The 21,797-nt window shown below is 37.6% G+C and overlaps 2 protein-coding genes across 6 annotated transcripts in view; one reads left to right on the top strand and one right to left on the bottom strand.

Annotated features, from left to right (window-relative positions):
• Positions 1–21,797, top strand: part of LRCH1 (leucine rich repeats and calponin homology domain containing 1) — a 240,975-nt gene that overhangs the window by 32,692 nt on the left and 186,486 nt on the right. The gene's annotated exons all lie outside the window — the stretch shown is intronic.
• LOC140503180 (large ribosomal subunit protein uL23-like) lies at positions 1,452–2,034 on the bottom strand. The gene has a single exon (XM_072606982.1). It carries the CDS (start codon positions 2,032–2,034, stop codon positions 1,537–1,539), a length of 498 nt encoding a protein of 165 aa, XP_072463083.1. The 3' UTR covers positions 1,452–1,536.

The following is a 21,797-nucleotide window of genomic DNA, read 5'->3' as shown; positions in this document are numbered from 1 at the left end:
TAATAGGGATTCTTTTGTTGCATGGTGTCATGGAATGAGTCCTGGACTGCAAGTCCAGAGATATGGCTTCTCTTCTTGATTTTGTTATAAACTTATAAGCCACTTCTGTTTCTTTGCTACCCAGTTTTTCCATTTGAAGAATTAAGGAATTAGGCTAGATAATCCCCAAGGTCCTTGGCAAGTTTATTATTTTATGATCTGTTATTCTTTGTTGGGGCGGATAAACTAGAGATTAATCTTTGCAGTTGTATGCTCCTTTCTGTGAGATTATGTGTTGTGAATATTTGGGATTTCAAAGATAAAGCTCAACTTGTTGTCTTTTTAGGATTACCAATTTAAAGTATATTTGTCATTTCCATTTCACTGTACTTTATTCTCTGGAGGCCAAGATTCTAGTAATCCTGACAATACTTAGTTGGGATTTTAAAAGTAGAATTGTAGGGTATTGGCTATATTTGCTAAGGAATGGTAAAGTGAGCCTTTAGTTTGGTTATTATTCCATGGCACAGGTCTATTTGGTGATGGACTCTTGTGCTTAGTAAACCCTAGATGAGCTTGGGCTGGGGGTGAGGAACTAAAATTTCATTGCCTGAGTAGCCTTGGAAATGGAGAGATGTATTATCAACTAGTGTGTACCTTAATAATGGAACAAAGGTTCTGCCCTCTCAGTGTTTATGAAATTAAGACTGGTCCTTGGAGAATCTGTGGCAGATTATTCACTACTTGCTGTTTATAGAAACAGGATGTTTTGGTTTTGATGAGGGGTGGATTTCTTGGGAACACATTTTTGAGAAACATAAAGTTTGCCTGTCTCCACCCTTGGTGGAATTCTGTTAACATCAGTTTTATTTGACTTTTTTTCCCAAAATATACATGGGCAATGTCCTTTAAGAAATATGTTACAAGTTATAAAAGCAATCAGAAATGGGACTTTTCTCTCTGTCATTTCATCGACCTGTTGACTTTGGTCAGTATCTCTGAAGTACTTTTATGGTGTTTCTGTTGAACAGACAGCATTTTCCCCTCCTTTTGAGAAGTCTAAATTCAATAAAGACTTGGGAGGTGTTTCATAACTCTCAATTTCTGAAAAGTTAATTTGTATCAGAAAACACGAGGAAGATAGGTTTTTCTTACTAGCCCCATTTAGGGCTCTTGTGACTTGTTGATTCCTATGGAGCACTAGGATGCGAAGAATTGATAATATATACAGAATATACTTGGTGTAGTGGAAAGCGCATTGAACACAGAGTTAGAAGGCCTAGGTTTGGATTTCATCGTGGCCACTTAGGATCTTACAATCTCCCTGATACCTCAGTACTGTCATCTATAAAATCATGATAATAATATTATGAAGAGAGTACTTTGTAGTTCTTAAAACGAGATATGGGAGTTATTATTATTAGGTAAAATAGAAACACAACACTGTATAAACAACTTTCAACCATAACTTTTACATTTAACATTTATTTATTTGTCTGTTTCTTTTTCTGGGAAAACTTTTTATTGTAGGTTCAATGGGACAGCTGGGGACACAGTTTAGATGAGTCCAATTTTGTTGTCAACATCCAAAGCATCATAGTCTGGAGCAAGCTGGACATAGGCTTCCTTCTCTCTATCAGGCTGGATCAGTGTGCTGACTTTGGCCATGTTGATGTCATACAGCTTCTTTACTGCTTGTTTGATCTGATGCTTGTTGGCCTTGATGCCCGCAATGAAGACTAGCATGTTGTTGTCCCCAGTCTTCTTCATAGCAGACTCAGTGGTCAAGGGAAATTTAATGATGGCATAGTGATCAAGCTTGTTTCTCCGAGAGGCACTGTTCCTAGGGTATTTGGGCTGCCTTCTTAGTCTTAGTGTCTTGGGTCGCCAGCAGGTGGGGGATGTTTGGATCTTCTTCTTTTTGTGGCTATGGACACCCTTCAACACTGCCTTCTTGGCCTGCAAGGCCTTGGACTTAGCTTCTGTCTCTTGGGGGGTAAAACAACTTCCTTCTTCGCCTTTGGTGCCATCTTGGGGAAAAGGTACATTTAACATTAAAAAAAAAATTGTCAACCAAGGAATAAGAAATTAATGATAGAAAGGAAAGTAGATGGACAGAGTAGAAAATGTGTTTTTGAGTATTTTGATAGGATTGAGTACTAATGAAAGGTATTTAAAAATCTATAGAAAAATCCAATATTTTATTCTTTTTTTTGCCACTTCCCCCTTTTAATTCATTCTCTTCTTATCCTTCATTCCCAAAGCCTTGTATTTTGATTTTCCTTACTTTGATTGACTTTTCCTACTTCCTTCTTGTGATCTTTATTTCACTGTATTTGCCCCTTTTCCAATACCCAGCTTTTTAAATTGTTTTTTTCACCTCCTAGCTTTTAAGTCTTTTCCTAGGCTGCTTTTTCTTACAGCCTAGGCTTGGTAAACTTTCTGAGCTGGCTTTCCTGATTATATTAGAGCTGTTCCTCAGAGATGAAAATGGGGACACTTTTTGCCTATGCTGATTTAACATAGTGTTTAAGGATCCAAAGTTTAGACACCACCTTTGCCCACAGGGAATAGACCCCGTCTTCAGAGTTTAAGTGCCAGACATCATCTTCCAGAGATAAGATGGGCTGGGCCTGTGTAGTGAATTTTGATGAGTGGTCATTCAGAATAAGACGTAACATAACTTCAGCTAAGGGAATTATATTGGAAAGTGTTAGGCTTCTAGGAGAGGAGTGATTAGAGGCAGTAGGGCTGCTTGATTGGGACCTGGGAGAAGCCACTTTGGCACTCTCCCTCCTTCTGGGTTTTATAATCAAAACTGTGGTTAATTTCACATCTCTTTAGCAGTATCTTTTGATTATCAGGACGTTGGAGAAAGTGGATAATAGCCATCTTGTCTAAAAGCTAAATTCCAAATAATAAGTACAGAGCTTTCATTTTGTGTCTGAGAGGTTAGCAGATTAATAATCTGACTGCTTGAGGGAAGTAGAGTAATTTTGTAAAAACATAGTTGAAACCATAAGTATCTACAAAGAACTAGCCAAAAAAAAAGATCAAGAGAAAGTAGAGGGAGGTGGATTTTTTTTTCTTCTTTACTTAGTATCTTTGGAATATAGTGGAAAAGGACATTTTAGATGAGAAAGATTGGCATTAGCATTTCTGTGAAAATTACAAAAAAAGTAACATCTTCATGAACCAAAAAAGATCATATGTGAAAACTGAGTTTGTATTTTGTGATAGTTTGCTTTTTTAAAAAAAGTATATAATAAATTCAGCACGTTACTTTCAAAGCTGACCTGCTTATCTGAGTTTCCTTCTCAACTTCCTTCTGTTTTCTTTTGTACCTTAAAAAAAAAAAAGTTTCAATGATCCTCTTTTCTTCTTCTTCTTTTTTTGTGGTAAAATTATGGCTTTCCCCCCCCACCCCCTTCAAAAAGAAAAACATAATCTTTAATAGTTAAGCAAAACAAATACACACATTTACCATGTCCAAAAATGGCTGTGTAATGATATTCTTAAAATAAGAATTTTGAACCTTTTCCTCTTTCATCATAAATAGCATTGTAAGCATCTTTATATACTCCCTGAGAGAAGAGACTATTTCTTTTGTTTGTTTTTGGGTGGGGTTTTTTTTTGGGGGGGGCTTTTCTTTGTACTCCAGCACTTAGCCCAGTGCCTGGAATATGGTAAATGCTGAATATATGCTTGTTTAGGCATTTAGTACCTTACCATATATTTTTATTCAGTGCTCTATAGTGCAGGGTTTTTTTTTTTTAACTGTATCTGTGATTTCATTGGTTTGAAGGAGCTCTTCATGAGGAACTTCCTTTGTCAATGCAGATCTACACCTTTGCAATTTAACATCTTAAAGATGTTAAAGTTCCTGAGCACTGAGAGTTAACTTATTAAATTAACCCTTTGTATGGATTACCCAGGATCACATAGTCAGAACATGTCCGAGACAGGACTCAAAACTCAGATACCTTCCGGTCTCAGAGACCTGATCCCTAATCACCACTTGACATTGCTTCTTAGGTTAAATATTATTATTATTTTTTTAATTTGATGTATAATATTCTGGCCTTACTTTTCCTGGCCAAGGCTGGCTACATCCCCCCTCAAGGTTCTAGGAGTACCTCTAGGGATTGTGGATATCTTTCTCCAAGGCTACCAGCCTTATCCTTCATTTTGTTAGGATCCTCCCCCCACCCCCGGCACTGTTAAATGCCAATGAGTAGCACTGCAGTTCCATATAATCAATTAACATCAACTGGCTTATACTAAGGGATATATGTACTTTGAAGATATAGGAAGAACAAAATACAAACATTACCCCATCTCAAGACTTCATTTGGTGCATGTAGTGCCAATGCAGTGTTCACAGCGCTTGCGGTGGCCATGACTATGCCAGCACAGTTCTGAATTGCAAAATATAACAGACTCTCCACATGGAAGACAGAACCAAAACATTTATTCAAACACCAGAAAACTAAATCCATCATAGTAACAAAGAAATCTAGATACAGTAACAATGCAGAGGGCAACACCACCCCCAGGCCTTCCCTCTGTTAGGCTTCCCACAAACCAACTCCCTTAAACAAATCACAGACAAGCTCACTCACTCATGTTAGTTGCTGCCAGCTCACTCTTTCCCAGCTCTGACTAGTCTGACCAATTTCCTCTCAGCTCCGCTCCACCCTTCCTGTTCCACTCATTTAGCAAGCTCCTCCTACCACATGTGACTTAGACTTCCATGTGATTTAAGTAGGTCACACAGGCCTGTTAATGGATGGGAAAGAAATTCAAATTAAGCAAAAAGATACATTCACAATACAGTGCACTAAAATACCTTGGTCCCTGGGGAGCTGGCTCAGACTTAATGCAGTTTCTACGCAACTTTGGTTCCATTAAGTTAACATCCAATTGTAGCCTCACTGCTTGTCTCAGCTACCACTGGGTTGCCCCCTGAAGGTTGCTTCTCACTCCTGGAACCTCAGAAGTGGACTGGATAGTTGCAAACTCCAACAGTACCCGCACTCTGGGACCACCCATGGCTCACCCTCTTGACTTTACAAGACTCAGAAGGTCATACCTTCAAATCTCCTTCATTTAAAATAGAGCAAATATAGGGACAAAGAACATGTAACCTTATTCACAGGCTGCATGTCAGTCTTGGCTGGTGAGGGCCCAAGGCTTCTTCCTTTATACCATTACCTCTTTTTCTCACCTGAACATTGTTAAAAATACAAGTCAGTCAAAGAGAAGGGTCAACCTCAGCAACTAATGCCTTTTGAATGCACTTGGGGTTTTGGTGAGGCAGCCAATCAGAGAGACTTCTCTTCTCCATGTGCATAACAAACTAGAACCACTCCCTCTTTACACTTGCCTTGGTTTCATGCAGGCTCAGGGTGAGAACACGCGCGCGCGCACACACACACACCCCCTTACCCCCTGAAATTTAATATCTTTACTACTTTCCTGATGCTGTTTGATCTTTACTAATTTAGTATTCTTTTTTTAAATGGCTTTTTTTTTACTTGATAACATTTTTACAGTCACAACATATCATTTAAGAGGGAACAGCAACGTTAAATTTTAAGTTGTAAGTATGAAACTGATAGAATGCATGTTTCATTTGCTACCACTTGAGGAAGTGTATTTGGAACTGTATTGATTATGGTGCTTCCTTTCTACATAAAGACAGTGGAGGAAGAAGTGTGGTACGATGCTTATATTTTTTTTGTTTGTGAAGTTAGGGTCTACCATGGAAATGGAATAGAAGTGGTAGGGAGATAAAAGGGGAATGGAACTCTCTTGACACTTTGAGGCATGTAATAAATAGTTAAATGTGTTGAAATGAGCAAGTGTATCATCGGCAAGGACCCCAGCATACACAGGAGGGCCTGCTGTACAGGTTATTAGATCTGCTTTTCTAAAAGGAAAGCAACTTTTGAGGAATCAACAATCACTTTAATCAGGCACATGTATAATTCACCTAGTTCATTGGAGAAAGTCAGCACCCTGAACTTCAGAGAAAATGCAAACAGAGAAACAAAGATCAACAGACAGGGCTTTCAACTGTCTGACCAGAAGCAATACATACGTAGTTCCCAGAGGGAGAAGAACCAAGATCTGGGTTTTCAAAGGTGGCTGTCCTTGCGTGGCCTGGCCAAACAAATACTTCCAGTGAGTAAACCCCCAAACAAAACCTCACCTCAGAGTATTTATACACTTGTCAGAGCCAGAGGGCAGGACCCTCTGACCCATTGCCTCAATAGAAATTAACAAAAATTACTAGAGGCCTATTACTGGGTAGGGAAAATCTAATTAACGTTACACCAGGAAAAGTAAAGAAATGAGAACTGAAAGCTTTTCCAAAACATTATGAATTCCAGTTGTTAAGTAGATGCTTTGAAAAATACCTCTGCATTTTATTGGCACCGGTTTTTTTTTGAGTCCCCTTTACTAGACCAGATTAAAAATCATCCACTTCAATTTATGGTGTACATTTTTCATGTTTCTCAAAGCAAAGGAGTATGGATATGCTGTTTGAAGTTAGTTTTCTTAAAATTTCCGTATAGCATTTAATTCATGAACTCAGAGTAGTTTTTAGTGTCTATTCTGTATGCCTGTTTATTACTACATAAACTTGACTAGCTAGATGTAAAAATGAAAGTTAAAATCCTTGTTTCTTGGTACAATGAGATGATAAATTTAGTCACAATATTAAGAAATCCTTTCCAGCTAAAGAAGCATTCCACAAAAATCTTTGGTTTATTTCTGTATGTAAAGTGCTTTATTTTTATCTAAATCAGATTTTCATATTTTGTTCTCTACAGGTGTCCCAATTCTAGAGTTTTCTCTTCTTGCTACTGTCTGTAATCAGTTCTGACTTAAAAAAATTTTTATAGCACTTTCCCCCTTGGCATTTAAGTAGTTTTGCAACATCTCATAATCCTTTTTATAGCCCTAATAAAAGAAAAAGATTTAGGGTGATCAGTCTTTGTGATTAGTGTGCCCAATGAGGGAGGTGCCATTTTACCAACTCAACAGTCTTCTGGCTACAGGTTAGGGAAAGGAGGACAGGAATCATGAAAGGGATGTAGTAAAAGGCATAGATAATTTGTTGGCATGAAGTGACCAAAACACAGCAGAATCAAGGCAAAGGAGGCATCAATGGGGACAATATGACAAAATGCATGGTGGTGGATACTAATAGCAGAGGATGGGTTGAAAGCAAATTAGGCTAAGTAGACCCTTGTTCTGGTGCTGGACCCTTTGCAGAAAAGACTGGAATACATTTTGTTTTGATGTGTCTTGTCACGTCTTATTTTTTCTCTGGTAGCAGTGCCAAAGTGTATTGTCAGAGAATATAACTGTTGTCTTCCATGATTCTTACTTGACAATGGATTTACCACAAGGGATTGATTCTTAACTCATTATAGCTATTTTAAAACTGACCAAAATTTTTCTTGAACATATTTATACTTTGTTATTTGTTACTCAGTGACTTGGTACCTATTCTTTGATCATTCCTCAGTCTCCTCTTCTGGCTTAGCACCATATCATGCCCTCTCACTGTGGTATTGCCAGGGTTCTTTCTGTGCTAGACCCAGTACTCCTCTCCTCTCACTCACTTTGTAACCTCATCAACTCTGTGAGTTTTATTATCTTCTCTATGCAGATGACTCTGAAGTACCTGATATGCACTATGTATATGTATGTAACCGGTATTAAAAGACAAATTGTTTTGTATTATTATGCCAAGCCATCTGATTAATTTCCTTAGACTGCACAGGATATTATACAATTTTAGTAATTCTATTTCTGTGAGTTGCAAAAAATATTTCTGTCTTGTGACAAATAAGCAGGTACAGTACATTAATAATTTCTTTTCTAGCATCTGTAGCTGGTAATTAGCAAATTCAGGAATGGAATCAAGGCTACTGAGTCCCAGTTCAAGATTCTCTTCTCTGAGGAATGTTCTTTTTCTAGGAGACATCTAGAACCAAAGGAAAAGCTGCTTGTTTGCTGAAAGCAAATCACTTTTGTGTCATAAATCCCTCTGGCAGTCTGAGGAAGCCTGTGGACCCCTTCTCAGAATAATGTTTTTTCAATAATTGAAAGAAATGTTAAATTTCAGGTACAGGTTAGTGAAAATAAAGATAATTTTTTTTTCCCCTCAACGATAACAGACTCAGTGTTAGGGACCCTGGCCAAGAGTAATGGTTGCTAGTCATGCATTTTGGAGGAAGTTAGACAGCAGTTTTTGTAGTTTTATATATGTTTTCCGCCAATTACCTTATTAAATTATAAATTCCTAGATATCAAGACCTGCCTCTGTTCCCATTTTATTTCCTCAGAGTACCTGGAACATTGTTCTATACTGTGGTCCTGGCTGGAAAATAAGGCGGTATTAGAGGAAATGCTTTCAGAAATACGAACACCTTAGAAGAGAGACTAAAAATATTCATCATATTTTAGAAGCAGGTTTAGTGAGGCCTCCCAGCTTCCCTACCATAACTTTATCTGCCTTTTAAGTGAGTACCTACAGAGATGTAATTGGAAGAAATGGAAGGGCAGAGACATCAAGCAGGACGATAGAAATTAGGGGATAGATTAGATTTGGATGGTGAAGAAAAGTAGCATTCTTTCCCCTGCCACTACAGAAACTTGTCTTATGACAGGCTGAACCACATGGGCATAGCTGTCTCTGGAGCATTTTATCTTGTACTCAGTTTCATTGCTGGTGTTGGACTGGGGGTGGGGTGAGAAAGTTGCAGGGATGGAGACTCAGAAAACTTTAGATTCTTTGATGTGACAGTGCCTGGACTTCCAAACCTGATGTTCTGCTGTCCTTCTTTTTGGTCCCTGAAGCTGCAACCAGAAGAGGAATACTCTTAAGTTTCTACAGTGTTAGCTAAAACAGCTATGGGTCAATGCCACAGTATTCAACTCTCATTTCACTAGTAGCCAGGATGTTTGTGATCAGATATTGACTTCCTATAGACTGGTGACAGCTCAGCTGGGAATTAATTGAAAAATGAATGTCAGCCTTAGCAGGGTTTCCTGATTTGAGGATTGAAACAGGCATAGAATGGACAGGATGTGATCATTTGTGGTATCTGTGGCAAATGCACTGATGTTAATATGCTTACATTTGTGTTACAGTCTTCAGTAAATGCTTTTTATACAGTAGTAACATTGAAGCAACATAGGAATTTAGAGGCAGAGGGACCTGGATTCTAATTCTGCCGCTGTCACTTAGTAGTTGTGTGATACTGGACAAGTTGCTTAGCAATCTCTTTGGACCTCAGTGTCTCATGTATATAAAATGGAGGTAGAGGGACTGGACTAAGTGAACTCTGAAGTCCATTACTTACTGTTCTCTGAACAAGATAATCCATCTCCTAACTCTGGACATTTTCACTGGCTTATCTTTGTGTCTAAATAGCTTTCCCTCCTCGTCTTCATTTCCTGGCATCCTTGCCTTCTTTTAAGTCCCATGTAAAATTCCACCTTCTATAGTTCTAATAATTACTAATAAATAATTTGTTAATTATTTCCTATTTATCTTGTTTGTAGCTTGTAACTTTCAAAGCTGTCCTACTTGTCTGTGATTCCTCTGGCCTTCCTTCTATTGTCTTTTCATTAAAAAAAAAATCCTATCAGTTAAGAGTTTGAGAAAATGCTCAACAGCTGATCACTAGAACATTCTCAGAAGATGAGAAGATTGTATGAAAGCTCAAAAGCTTTTTGGAAATAGAATATAGAAATTTAAAAATAAAGAGAAACTTATATGGGGGAGATGGGAAAATGGGAAGTAAACATTAGGGACAGCTAGAGAAGTGAGCAGCCTAGACAGTTGCTAGTACAAATTCAAGGAAATCATTATCTCATGCTAAGAAGAACCTTCCCAAGATAGCATTCAACCCTTATTGGGTTGCAACCATTCAAGCCCTAGCCTAGGACATGCCAGCAAAGTATTTTAGCCATGTCAGGAAAATGAGATGAAGAAAAATGTGGAGGAGGCTGATGGAAGACCTCAAGGGACCTGCATTTGATTTCGTACTTGGCCTGAAGTCATGGAATCTTGAGATCACAGTGAGGGAATGTTTGCCATGAAAGGCAGTTGGACAATCTGGAGAATGCACAACAAGCCTATGTCTAGTTCCTCAATCCCCAACTCATAAGAGAAATAGAAGCCCTTGGAATTTTTCCTTTGTATGAAAAGGAAGCTTTAGAGCTTGGCAGTCAGAGGAGAATCAAAGGAATTAGAGATGGGCGCATTAAACTGTCTCAAGTGGACCTCAAGTGTTCTTGGATGAAGGCTACTCATTAGGATACTTGGACTGGTCTTGTAGATTGGCTTTGATGAATTGTGGCAAAAAGTGAAATTTTAGAGGCAAAGGACAAAAGAAAGAGATGGAAGGGGTAGGAGGGAGGGAGGGAGGGAGGGAGGGAGGGAGAGAGAGAGAGAGAGAGAGAGAGAGAGAGAGAGAGAGAGAGAGAGAGAGAGAATGAGTTTGTGTTTAGCTACAGGAAAAAAAAGGGCTTCAGCTGTCTCAACATCACTTCATGTTTTCATCATGAAAACAACACAGTACCATCAGAGAGGAGCATGGGGAAAATTTGTTGAGAAAAAGAACAGTGACAGAACTGCTCCTCTGAGAGCACAAGGGATTGGGGGTGCAGAGGCCACAGCAACATGACAGTCAAGTACCACCCATAAAGTGCAGCTGGAAAAGCAGGGCCCAGGCAGCACAGCTGCATTCTCTTATAACAGTGCTTTGGATGGACTTGCCTATGCCAGATGTCCTCAGGGGATGAATGGAGAACTAGTTTGGCTGAGGCTGATGTTCATGGAACCAACCAGCTTTGGGAAGTGGTGATGAAGTCTGAGACACGAATCATTACAGACCATGAGAAACCTAAGCTGTGACTTTCCAAAGCCCTTTCCTGAGTCTTTTTTGCCTAGGCTTATTGGACTTTGTATAGCAATGAAAATTGAAGATGTAGAGTGCCCTACTATATTGGATAGTGAATCTCAAATGAGTTGTATTTCAGTAATTGTGTGAAAAAAAATTCCCCAGAGATCATCTTTACAATCTGTGTGGAGGCTCAGCCATTGTGGGTTGGATGGATGCCCATTATTTGGGTTACATCAGTGTGAATTTGAAGTTCTCGAAGGAAGCTTATTTCCCGCCATTAAATAGGCATGAAGTTCTCACACTATCTCAGCTCACAGGATTGTGGTAAAGAAAGCACTGTATAAACTTTCAAGTCCCATATTAATATCAGGTTGAGCAGCATAGGATCCACTAAGAATACTTCACCTCACAGAGTCACCAGTTCAGTTTCAAAATGGTTATTTTCACACAGCTCATGAAAGGAAATGTACCCTAGTGCTAGATGTCAGCAGTAATGTGGATGTCGTGTCTCTGGCATGTACTGACCAGGTGAATGAATATCTCTGTTGTGTTAGCATTGATGCAGACTAAATTCAGTCTGTTCTGAGGATTAGCAGAACACTGCATATAGTAAGTACTGTGGCACTCTGTATCTGGGCATGGACCATTAGTGCCTCCTTTGTGGAAGCTTATAGGGAGACTAGGATATCTGATCTACCATATGGGGTCCTATGAGATTAAGGGAAAAAATGTGCTTCTACAGTGTCTTAAAGTATTTGACCCTTGGAATAACTGGAGTTTTGAATGGGTTTCATAGAAAGTATCTTAACATCTATGAGTAACTGGCCTCTGATGATTTTAAAATAGCATTTCTTGTAATCTAGCAACCTTTTCAATGATTCATTTTGTTAAACTTTGTCTATCTTTTTAGTGTGTTGTGTTGGTGAGAAGCAAATAATAATAAATTGCTTATGTAACATTTCATGTTTTACAAAATACTTTCTCCTCAACATTATATCTCTGTTTATATATATCCATCATATCTCCCTTCCTCCTCCTCCACTCCCATTGAGAACACAAGAAAAACAGGGATTTCCCTGTTACAAACATATATAGTCAAGCAAAACAAAAACCTATATTAGCTATGTCCAAAAAATATCTAATTCTGCCCTTTGAGCACTATCCTATCATCTTTCTGTCAGGGGGTGGTTAGCATGTTTCATCATGAGTCCTTTGGAATCATGGCTGATCATTTCTTTTTCTGAGTCTTTCAAAGTTGTTTGTCTTTGCATCATTATTGTTATCCTGGTTCTGCTTACTGCACTCTGCTTCAGCTCATACAGGTCTCCCCAGGTTTTTCAGAAACCATCTCTTTCATCATTTCTTACAACATAATAGTATTTCATCACATTAATATAATATTCAGCCCTTCCCTAATGCATGGGCACTCCCTCAGTTTCCAGTTCTTTGTCACTGCCAAAATAAAAACAAAAGGGATGCTATGAAAATTGTGTATATATAGGTCATATTCTTTCCTTGATCTCTTTGATCATATTTACACCTAATAGTGGTATTGCTAGCTCAAAGAGTATTGATAATTTAAGTTCCAAATTGTTTTTCAGAATGGCTGCTCCAATTCACAGCTCTACCAACAGCAAGTTAAGGTACCAGTTTTCCCACAGCCCCTTCAGCATTTATCATTTTCATTTTTTGTTGTTAGGTAGTCTGAGGGGTATGAGTTAGAAGCTCGGGGCTGTTTTAATGTGCATTTCTCCGTTTATTGGTGACTCAGAATTTTTATATGTGTCTTTTGATAGCTTGGATTTCTTCCTCTGAAAACTGTTTATTCATATCCCTATCAAGTGAAAAATACTTCTTAAGTCTTAAAAATTTGAATTATTTCTCTAGAAACGAGACCTTTATCTGAGAAACAATACAAAAAACAAAACAAAGATTTTTTTCCCTTATTTCCCTGTTTCTTTTCTCATTTTAGCTGCATTGATTTTATCTCTTCAAAAGATTTTTAAATGTTATGTAATTTTGTCCATTTCACTTTCTGTAATCCTCTGTCTTTTGTTTGATCTTGAATGCTTTCTTTGTCCATAGATAGTTTCTTTTTTACTCCTCTAATATATTTATGATGCTACCTTTGTAGCACCTATGATGCTACCCTTTGTATCTAAGTCTAAATCATGTACCTTTTTGGACCTTGCCTTGGTGTACATTGTGAGATACTGATCTATACCTAGTTGCTAACACTGTTTTCAAGTTTTCGCAGCAAATTCATCAAACAGTGAGTTCTTACTTCAGTAGCTACGATCTGTGAGTTTATCAAACATTAGGCTACTGTGTTCATTACATCTGTGTGTTGTGTACCTAATCTGATCAGCCTCACTATTTCTTACGCAGTATGAAATTTTTTGATGATTACTGTTCTGCAGTATAGTTGGAGACCTTGTCCTGCTGGATTCTCTTCCTTTTCACTTTTTTCCCCATGATTTCTTTAAGATTCTTATGCATCTTTATGCATCTGAACTGATAATCTTGAAATGGTTGATGACAGATATAAATAGACTGAAAGGAAATGTACTTTTTGTGAGAATCAGAATAATGCAGTAGTAAAGAAAGTACTGCATTTAGACAAAGAGGGCCCTGATTTTGAATTCTACCCCTGATATTTACTTGCTTTGTGACCATGGGCAAAAATGGAGACGATGACCCTTGTAATACTTACCTTATGAGGTTGATAGGGTAAAATGAAATCACATGTGCAATGAGCTTGGAGAATCTTAATACATTATATAAATGTACTAGGAAGTTAAAAGTTATAAATGTACTATATATACATATATTTTTTTTACAAAATTAGAGAATTCTCAAAACCAGTTTCTATTTAATTCTTGGGACCTACCAACTGTTTTCTGAAGGTGATGTGTCTATTTTCATTTCTGTTTTGTTAAACCTTACACATATTGCTTTCATATTCTGCAAAACTAGAGAAGGAAGTGAAACTGAAAGAAAAACAGTAATTTTTAGATCTCTCCCTGCAGACAGATTCATACAAGGATGAGTTGTCTGATGTCCACAGACAGACTTACATTTTGGTCATTTATATTTACAACGGGCTATACATACCGAAGCATGAAAGCCTTAGTCTTGAATTTTTACTATGACCAGCCCTCATTATATACAATAAACCCAGTGCAAAAGATATTAGAAAAATAAACCTGTAGTTGAGATACTATGTATAGAAATCAGAGATCAACAGGTTATCTATTATAGTCTGTAGTTGTTGGATATAAAGCAGTGGTTATTGAAATGGTATACATCATTTTCCCCATTCATTATCTTCAATAACTTTAGGGTGGGTTTACCTTATTTCCCAGTGGTTACTTGTACCACCATTTCTTCTTTAATTTCTGAAGCTAATGCAAAGCCTTCAGTCTTTCCAGATATGGCTTCCGTGAAATTTAAGTCTCTCAGTGTTGTTAGGAAGGCAGTAGAAGATGAGGATTTATTTCAATAGAAGACACTGAATACAGACAGTTAGTGGATAAGAGCACGAAACCTGAAGTCAGAAAAACCTAAGTTCAAATCCAGCCTCAGATGCCCAGTAGCTGTGTGACCCAGAGCAAGTCATTTGCCTTCCTCACCCTTCCTCAGTTTTCTTGTCTAAAAATGAGCATTATTATAGCACCTCCCAGGTTTATTGTGAGGTATAACCCCCCAGGGTTATTATGAGATTCAGATGTGAAAACTGCAAACCTTAAAGTACCGTGTAAATGGTAATTATTATTATTTATTACTACTATTACTAGTATTGCTTTTTTGTTCCTGGTTCCATTCCCCTCCTTTAAAAAAAAAGTCACAAGGAACTTCTGAATCATAGAATTGGAGAGTTGAGAGGCATCTTAGCCACCATCTCAATCAACTCATACATGAAAGGAATCCCCACTGTAACATATCTGAAAACTTATCTTCTGGCTTCTGCTTGACAACCTCTAAAGAGGGGGATCCCCTACTTCATGAGGTCATCCCACATGGGGATGGTTTTCATGACTAGGACTTTTTTTCTAAGATCAAGCCTAAATTTACCCCTTGGCTACTTCTGTCCATTGCTTCTGGTTTTGCCTTCTGGGGCCAAACAGAATAGATCAAATCTTTCTTTCATATGACAGATCTTCAATTATTTGCACTTAACATGTTGGCCAAAAATAATACCTTCCTACTTAAATCGAGAGTGATGCCTTTTTGAACCCCTGGTATGCTTAACTCTGTAGAGCAGTGGACTTTCACCTGCGGGTTTTCAATTCCTAGAGCACTACAGTTACTGTAGGGAGCCTGTGAATTCATATACAAACCAAGAATTATCTTCTTAATATTTATTTAGACCCAACAGAATGTGTAAATGTCATTCAGTATAATAAATGAGCAAACTTATGTTTTGTGGACTAAATAAATCAACTATCTTTTTTTTAAATTAAATTTATTTATTTAACTTTTCAACATTCATTTCCACAAAATTTTGGGTTCCAGATTTTCTCCCCATTTCTCCCCTCCTCCCACCCCAAAACACTGAGCGTTCTAATTGCCTCTGTCACCGATCTGCCCTCTCTTCTATCATCTCTCCCTTCCCTTATCCCCATCTTCTCTTTTGTCCTGTAGGGCAAGATAACTTTCTATACCCCTTTACCTGTATTTCTTATTTCCTAGTAGCAAGAACAGTATTCAACAGTTGTTCCTAAAACTTTGAGTTCCAACTTCTCTTCATCCCTCCCTCCCCACCCATTCCCTTTGGGAAGGCAAGCAATTCAATATAGGCCATATCTGTGTAGTTTTGCAAATGACTTCCATGATAGTCGTGTTGTGTAAGACTAACTTTATTTCCCTCCATCCTATCCTGCCCCCCATTGCTTCTGTTCTCTCTTTTGATCCTGTCCCTCCCCAAGAGTGTTGACTTCTAATTGCTCCCTCCTCCCACTGTCCTCCCTTCCATCATCCCCCCTGCTTATCCCCTTCTCCCCCACTTTCCTGTACTGTAAGATAGGAATAAATCAACTATCTTATACATATATGTGTTAGTTTTTCAAATGTATGAGGATACTATTGGGATTAATAAAATAGTTTTTTTAATCTATATAAACATTTGTAGTAGTATTACTTATTACATAGTATAAACATTTAATCTTTTCTCAATTAAATGGATAAAATACTGTTATTTATGGCTCTGTGATTTTTTTTTTAATTTTAGAAAGGCATCTTTATACTTGAAAATAGGATCTATTGCTGGAAAGCTGGATTTGTATTGAAATACTTGACTGGATTTTCATCACCACCTTGGACATACTTGCTTTTAATCATCTTTTGGACTCTAACCTTTGACCTCTGACAGAGGTAGCATAGTTATGCTTGCATTTAAGTGGATTCTCATTTAGATGATGACAGACACGTGCTCTGAAAGTTGCTAGGGAGTTTATTTTTTGTGCATTAGTGTTTTTACAAGTTATTTTCTGGTCATACCAATTGCTTACACATGTATGAATATATATGTACCCTTTCACCTGGTCTATCAGACAAAGATCAGTTGCACTTTTAGATTAGAAACACATGGTTTAAATACATGATCTCTTTTATCCTGTAGTTTAGTTAAACTATTCATGGTATAAATGGGAAAGATATCTTTTGTCTGAAAAGGGGACTATGACACTTTATAATTTTTGCAAGTCTAGAATATAAAAACCAGGTTTATACACCCCCCCCCCCAAAAGAGCAACTAGACACAATGCATCATTTGTTAGTCATTTGGTACATAAAATATTTGCTTTATTAAAATATATTTTGGTTAAAAATTTGGGGACCCAATGCATTCAATCTAGTACATAATCATGGTACATAGATTTCAAGTTTAAATAAAAACCATAGAGACATAATGGGATAATGAAAACACAGGGATGAACCAAGAAGGCACACACACATTAACAAAATTATAATAGGATAGGGATCCAGACTAAGCCTATGGTTTCATTGGTAAGGAAATTCCTTATACCAGAGCAGGTCTAGCAATAGCTTCAGTGATAGTGAAGCCAGTTATACTTTACATAGACATATATGTATGTGAATAGATATATTTAGAGTGTATATATGTAGGTATACATACATACACACACATATATTACAATGTAGTTGGCAAAAAGTTTCAGACTCATTTTTCCAAAATCTGAACATTTTAAATTATGATTTAGCTGAATTAATTTTTTTAAAAAATTATTTGCTTCTTTTTAGTTTTCTACATTCACTTCCCCAAGATTTTGAGTTCTACATTTTCTCCCCATCTCTCCCTTGACCCCAAGACAGAATGCATTCTAGTTATCCCTTCCTCCAATCTGCCCTTCCTTCTATCTCTCCCATCCCCCTTTTCATCCCCTTCCCTTTATTTTTTCCTGTAGGGTAAGATAGATTTCTCTACCTCATTGTGTATCTTATTTCCTAGTTGTGTGTAAAAATAATTTTTTAGCATTAATTTTTCAAACTTTGAGTTCCAATTTCTCTCCTTACTCACTCTCATTGAGAAGGCAAGCAATTTGATATAGGTTATACATGTGTAGTCATGCAAAACACTTCCTTAATAGTCATGTTGTGAAAGACTATATTTTCCTCCATCCTATCCTATCCCTTGTATTCTGTTCTCTCCCTTGACCCTGTCCTGCCTCAAAAGTATTTGCTTCTGATTATCCCCTCTCCCAATCTGTCCTCCCTTCTATTTCCCCTCCCCAATTCCCTCCCCCCACCCCAGTATCCTGTAGGGTAAGATAGATTTTCTTACCCAATTAAGTGTGTATGTTATTCCCTCCTTAAACCAAATTCAGTGAGAGTAAGGTTCATTCATTCTCTCTCACCGCCCCCCTTCCCCTCTACTGGAAATGCTCTTTCTTGTCTCTTTTATGTGAAATAATTTGTCCCATTCTATGTCTCCCTTTCTCCTTCTGCCAGTACTTTCCTCTCTCACCCCTTAATTTTCTTCTTTAGCTATCACCCCTTCCTATTCAGCTCACCCTGTGCCTTCTGTCTATATATATTCCCTCCAACTACACTAATAATGAGAAAGGTCTCATGAGTTACAAATATCATCTTTCCATGTAGGAATGTAAACAGTTCAAATTTAATAAGTCCTTTATGATTTTTCTTTCCTGTTTACCTTTTCATGCTTCATTTGAATCTTGCATTTGAAAGACAATGTTTCTATTAACTCCTGTTTTTTCTCACAAATACATTAAATTCCTCTATGTCATTGAAGGTCAGTTTTTCCCACCTCATTGATTAAACTCAGTTTTGCTGGGTAGGTGATTCTTGGTTTAATTCTAGCTCCTTTGACCTCCAGAATATCATATTCCAAACCCTCCTGTCTGTTAATATAGAAACTGCCAAATCTTGTGTTATCCTGATTGTATTTTGACAATGCTTGAATTGTTTTTTTTCTGGTTGCTTGCAATATTTTCTCCTTACCCCAGGAACTCTGAAATTTGGCTATAAAATTCCTGGGAATTTTCCTTTTGGGATCTCTTTCAGGGGGTGATTAGTAGATTCTTTCAATTTCTATTTTACCCTGAGCTTCTAGAATATCAGGGCAGTTTTCCTTGATAATTTCTTGAAAGATGATATCTAGTCCCTTCTTTTGGTCATGATTTTCAGGTTACCCAGTAATTTTTAAATTATCTCTCGTGGATCTATTTTCCAGGTTAGTTGTTTTTCCAATAAGATATTTCGTATTGTTTTCTATTTTTTCATTCTTTTGATTTTGTTTTATAACTTCTTGATTTCTCATAGACACCTTAACTTTCATTTGCTCCATTCAAAGTTTTAAAGTCTTATTTTCTTCAGTGAGCTTTTGGACCTCGTTTTCCATTTGGTCAATTCTACTTTTAAAGGACCACAAGCACTCTTTTCTGCTCTGCAGCTGTGAGGAGGATTCCCTCTCCACTGCTGCCACAAACTCTGCTATGCCAGTGCTCCTCCTCTCTCCAGGATTGCCACCCAGATCCAAGTATGGGCAAAGCACTAGAATTCTGCCTCAGTGCCAACAGAGAGACCCCTGTAATCTCCTTCTGGTCAGGTGTTTGATACCCTTACCATCTGTGGGTTGAGAACTCTGGAAACAGCCACTACTGCTGCTCCAGGACTGTGCTGGGGTCAGGGCTGGACTGCACTCCTTTCACACCCAGGTTCTTCTTTTGCACCCAGCTCCAATAGACTTTTCCTACTGACCTTCTAAGTTTTCTTTGGAAGTTGTGAGTTAAGAAGTCTGGAAGCTGCCACAGTTCCCTTCGATTCAGTCCCTTGAAGCCTGCTCCAGGCTCACTGGGCCAGGTATGTGCTGACCTGGCCTGTGACCTTTCCTGTAAACCTTCCAGGTTGTCTTGGGCTGGAAATTTGTTTCACTCTGTCTTTTTGTGGATTATGCAGCTCTAAAATTTGTTTAGATTCATTTTTTACAGGTATTTGAGGGAGAGTTCGAGTGAATCCCTGTCTTTATTCTGCCATATTGGCTCTGCCCCCTTAGCTGGAGTTTATTGTTGTTGTTTTTTGTGTGATATTTGTTCATTTTGTGCCTTCATGATAACCAGTTTTTCCTTATTTTCTATAGGTTTATCAAACAATTCTTTTTTGCTTATATTATGTTTCTGTTTTTGCATTTGTATTCTATTACATTGATATGTTTTTCTATTTTTTATTTTGCCCATGCCAGATACTTTTGATAAATTCCTTTTTCTTTCCAATATTCTGTTCCCAGTCAACTACTTCATCCAGGAGCATCCGGATCCTCCAGTATCTCCATTTGTGGAAGTACAAGCCTGCTTTCATCAGTTTTCCCCTCTTTTTCTGAATGTCCTTTGATAGTCTTTCTTGTTTTTGTGTTCTTATGATTGCTGTAAAGTTCTTTATTGGCACTTATTACTATGATTTCTTCTCATTCTGATAGTGGAATGTTGAAATTCTCTAAATATTAATGCTTTTAAAATGTTTCCCCCCTTGTGTTACTGTCACTCAGTGATTGGTGTTTATGTGCATGCATACATATACGTACATATATATATGGTATATACACATCCATGTTTATTATTTATTGCTCCTTTAATCTCTATGTGATATTATTATTTTTTTAAAGTTTTCTGGTTAGAATATAACTTAATCTTTACTGCTACTGCTCTTGCTTGGTCTGGGGTTTTTTGATCTCTAGTTGCATTATTTGCTTCAGACCAAAATTGGTGACTTGAGAGGGCTCTGAACTTGAAACCTCCAGCTTCAAGGACCACTAAACTCGTCAGTAGTATCTATGCTAAAGAGGTGACCAATCTGAATATGCAGGCTACAGTGGGAGTCTTAGCCTCAGCTGTTGTGGCAGAGGGGAAGTTAGACTGGATGGTGTGGTACCTGGGATCCTTGGGGAGACTGGGTGCAGCAGAACTGCGATTAACATCTTTAAATATGTCAGCATATCAAGAGTTTGTGTTACTGTAAGTTGATATTCTCTTACCTTAGAAAGAATCTATATTGTAGACATGCCAAGTATATGCCTGATTTGGAGATGAGCCATGAATTCAGGCAGTAACACTCAGAAGGCTGGACCACTAGGTAATCACTAAAAATTGGTAATTGTTTGTTATAATTCTCTAGTAATAAATATAATTGAGTCATTCCTTCCTGTTTATTTCCTAAATTCTTCTTTCCTACTCAGGAAAATGAGAAATACATATTATGGCAAAAACATGGCTAGAGGGCTCTGTAACTCCTGGATAGTATGGTCAGGATCTCAAGGATTCAGAAGGAAAAAAAATATTCCCATTACCATACTTGTCTACTACTTATGTATGACCAACAGTGTGCTGTGTACTATAGGGGTTACAGAAAGAGAGTAATAAAAAAATTATTTTTGTTTACAAGGACAGACTGACTCATTTTTATTCTTATTTTATTCTTATTTTTCCTTCTTAATTAACTCCTCCCAAACACCCAGCTTCAGGTGTGGGCCTCGATATTTTGGACCTCATGGCAGACCGTGTATTTCTTTTTTGTTTTCAATACTCTAGTTTCAGCCAATTATTTCAGCCTAGGGCGCTCATCCTCTAGGGTCTACTCTCAACCTGTTCTCCTCATGGTTACATATGCTTCCCTACTTCCCCCCTGCTTTTTCCCCAACCCTATGTTTAGGCATAAAGAGGGCCAACTGAGTGAAGATCTCTTTTTTTCTCCCAGAAAGCTTATTCTTTTATATTTGTGTACACCCTTTCCCAAGTCCCCATTTTACGCTCTTAAAATTTGCCAAATTCTTTTAGCTCATGTTTCCTTCTTTTCTATGATTTAACTTCTTTTTTCTTCATACTATTGACTGTTATAGTCATATAAGTACTGTTGATAAGGTGTATTAAACAAGGAAATGGGTTATTGAAAAGATGGGGAGCTTTCTGGAGATTTTTTTTTTTTTATAAACGAGAGGGAGAGATTAAGGTGTAGCCTTTCTGAGTGTGTAGGGGTTGAAGACTAAATATGTGTGTGTCTGTATGTCTGTGTGTGAATACACACTCACACATATGAATTTGGTACTTTTGCAATCCAAAAGTTTTATAAATATACCCCAAAATGAATAGTGAACTCTTTAATAAAAGCTTGTTGATTATCTCATTTGGAAATTATCTTTTCCTTTTCTCCCAGTTTAGTAGGCCTTAGCCTAAAAGACCCATTCCATCCTGGGCCATCTCCATAGAAGGCATTGCCAGAGAGGGTGGTGAGTGTTTGGGTCTACGTATGATGGATCTGAGTGTATTTTTATTTCTGACTTCATTCTGAAACTACATTTTTTTGAATCTTCATTTCATTTAGATTATCCCGGATCCTGTTTTCTTTTAGTTAAAA

Source organism: Notamacropus eugenii, chromosome 5, assembly GCF_028372415.1.
Source record: "Notamacropus eugenii isolate mMacEug1 chromosome 5, mMacEug1.pri_v2, whole genome shotgun sequence".
Taxonomy (NCBI): domain Eukaryota; kingdom Metazoa; phylum Chordata; class Mammalia; order Diprotodontia; family Macropodidae; genus Notamacropus; species Notamacropus eugenii.
The sequence above is the reverse complement of the archived record's forward strand: the minus strand, read 5'-3'. Positions and strand labels throughout refer to the sequence as shown.

Bases quoted from the DNA above. Each gene is read 5' to 3' on its own strand.
- LOC140503180 (XM_072606982.1), bottom strand. From the start codon at position 2,034: ATGTTAAATGTACCTTTTCCCCAAGATGGCACCAAAGGCGAAGAAGGA.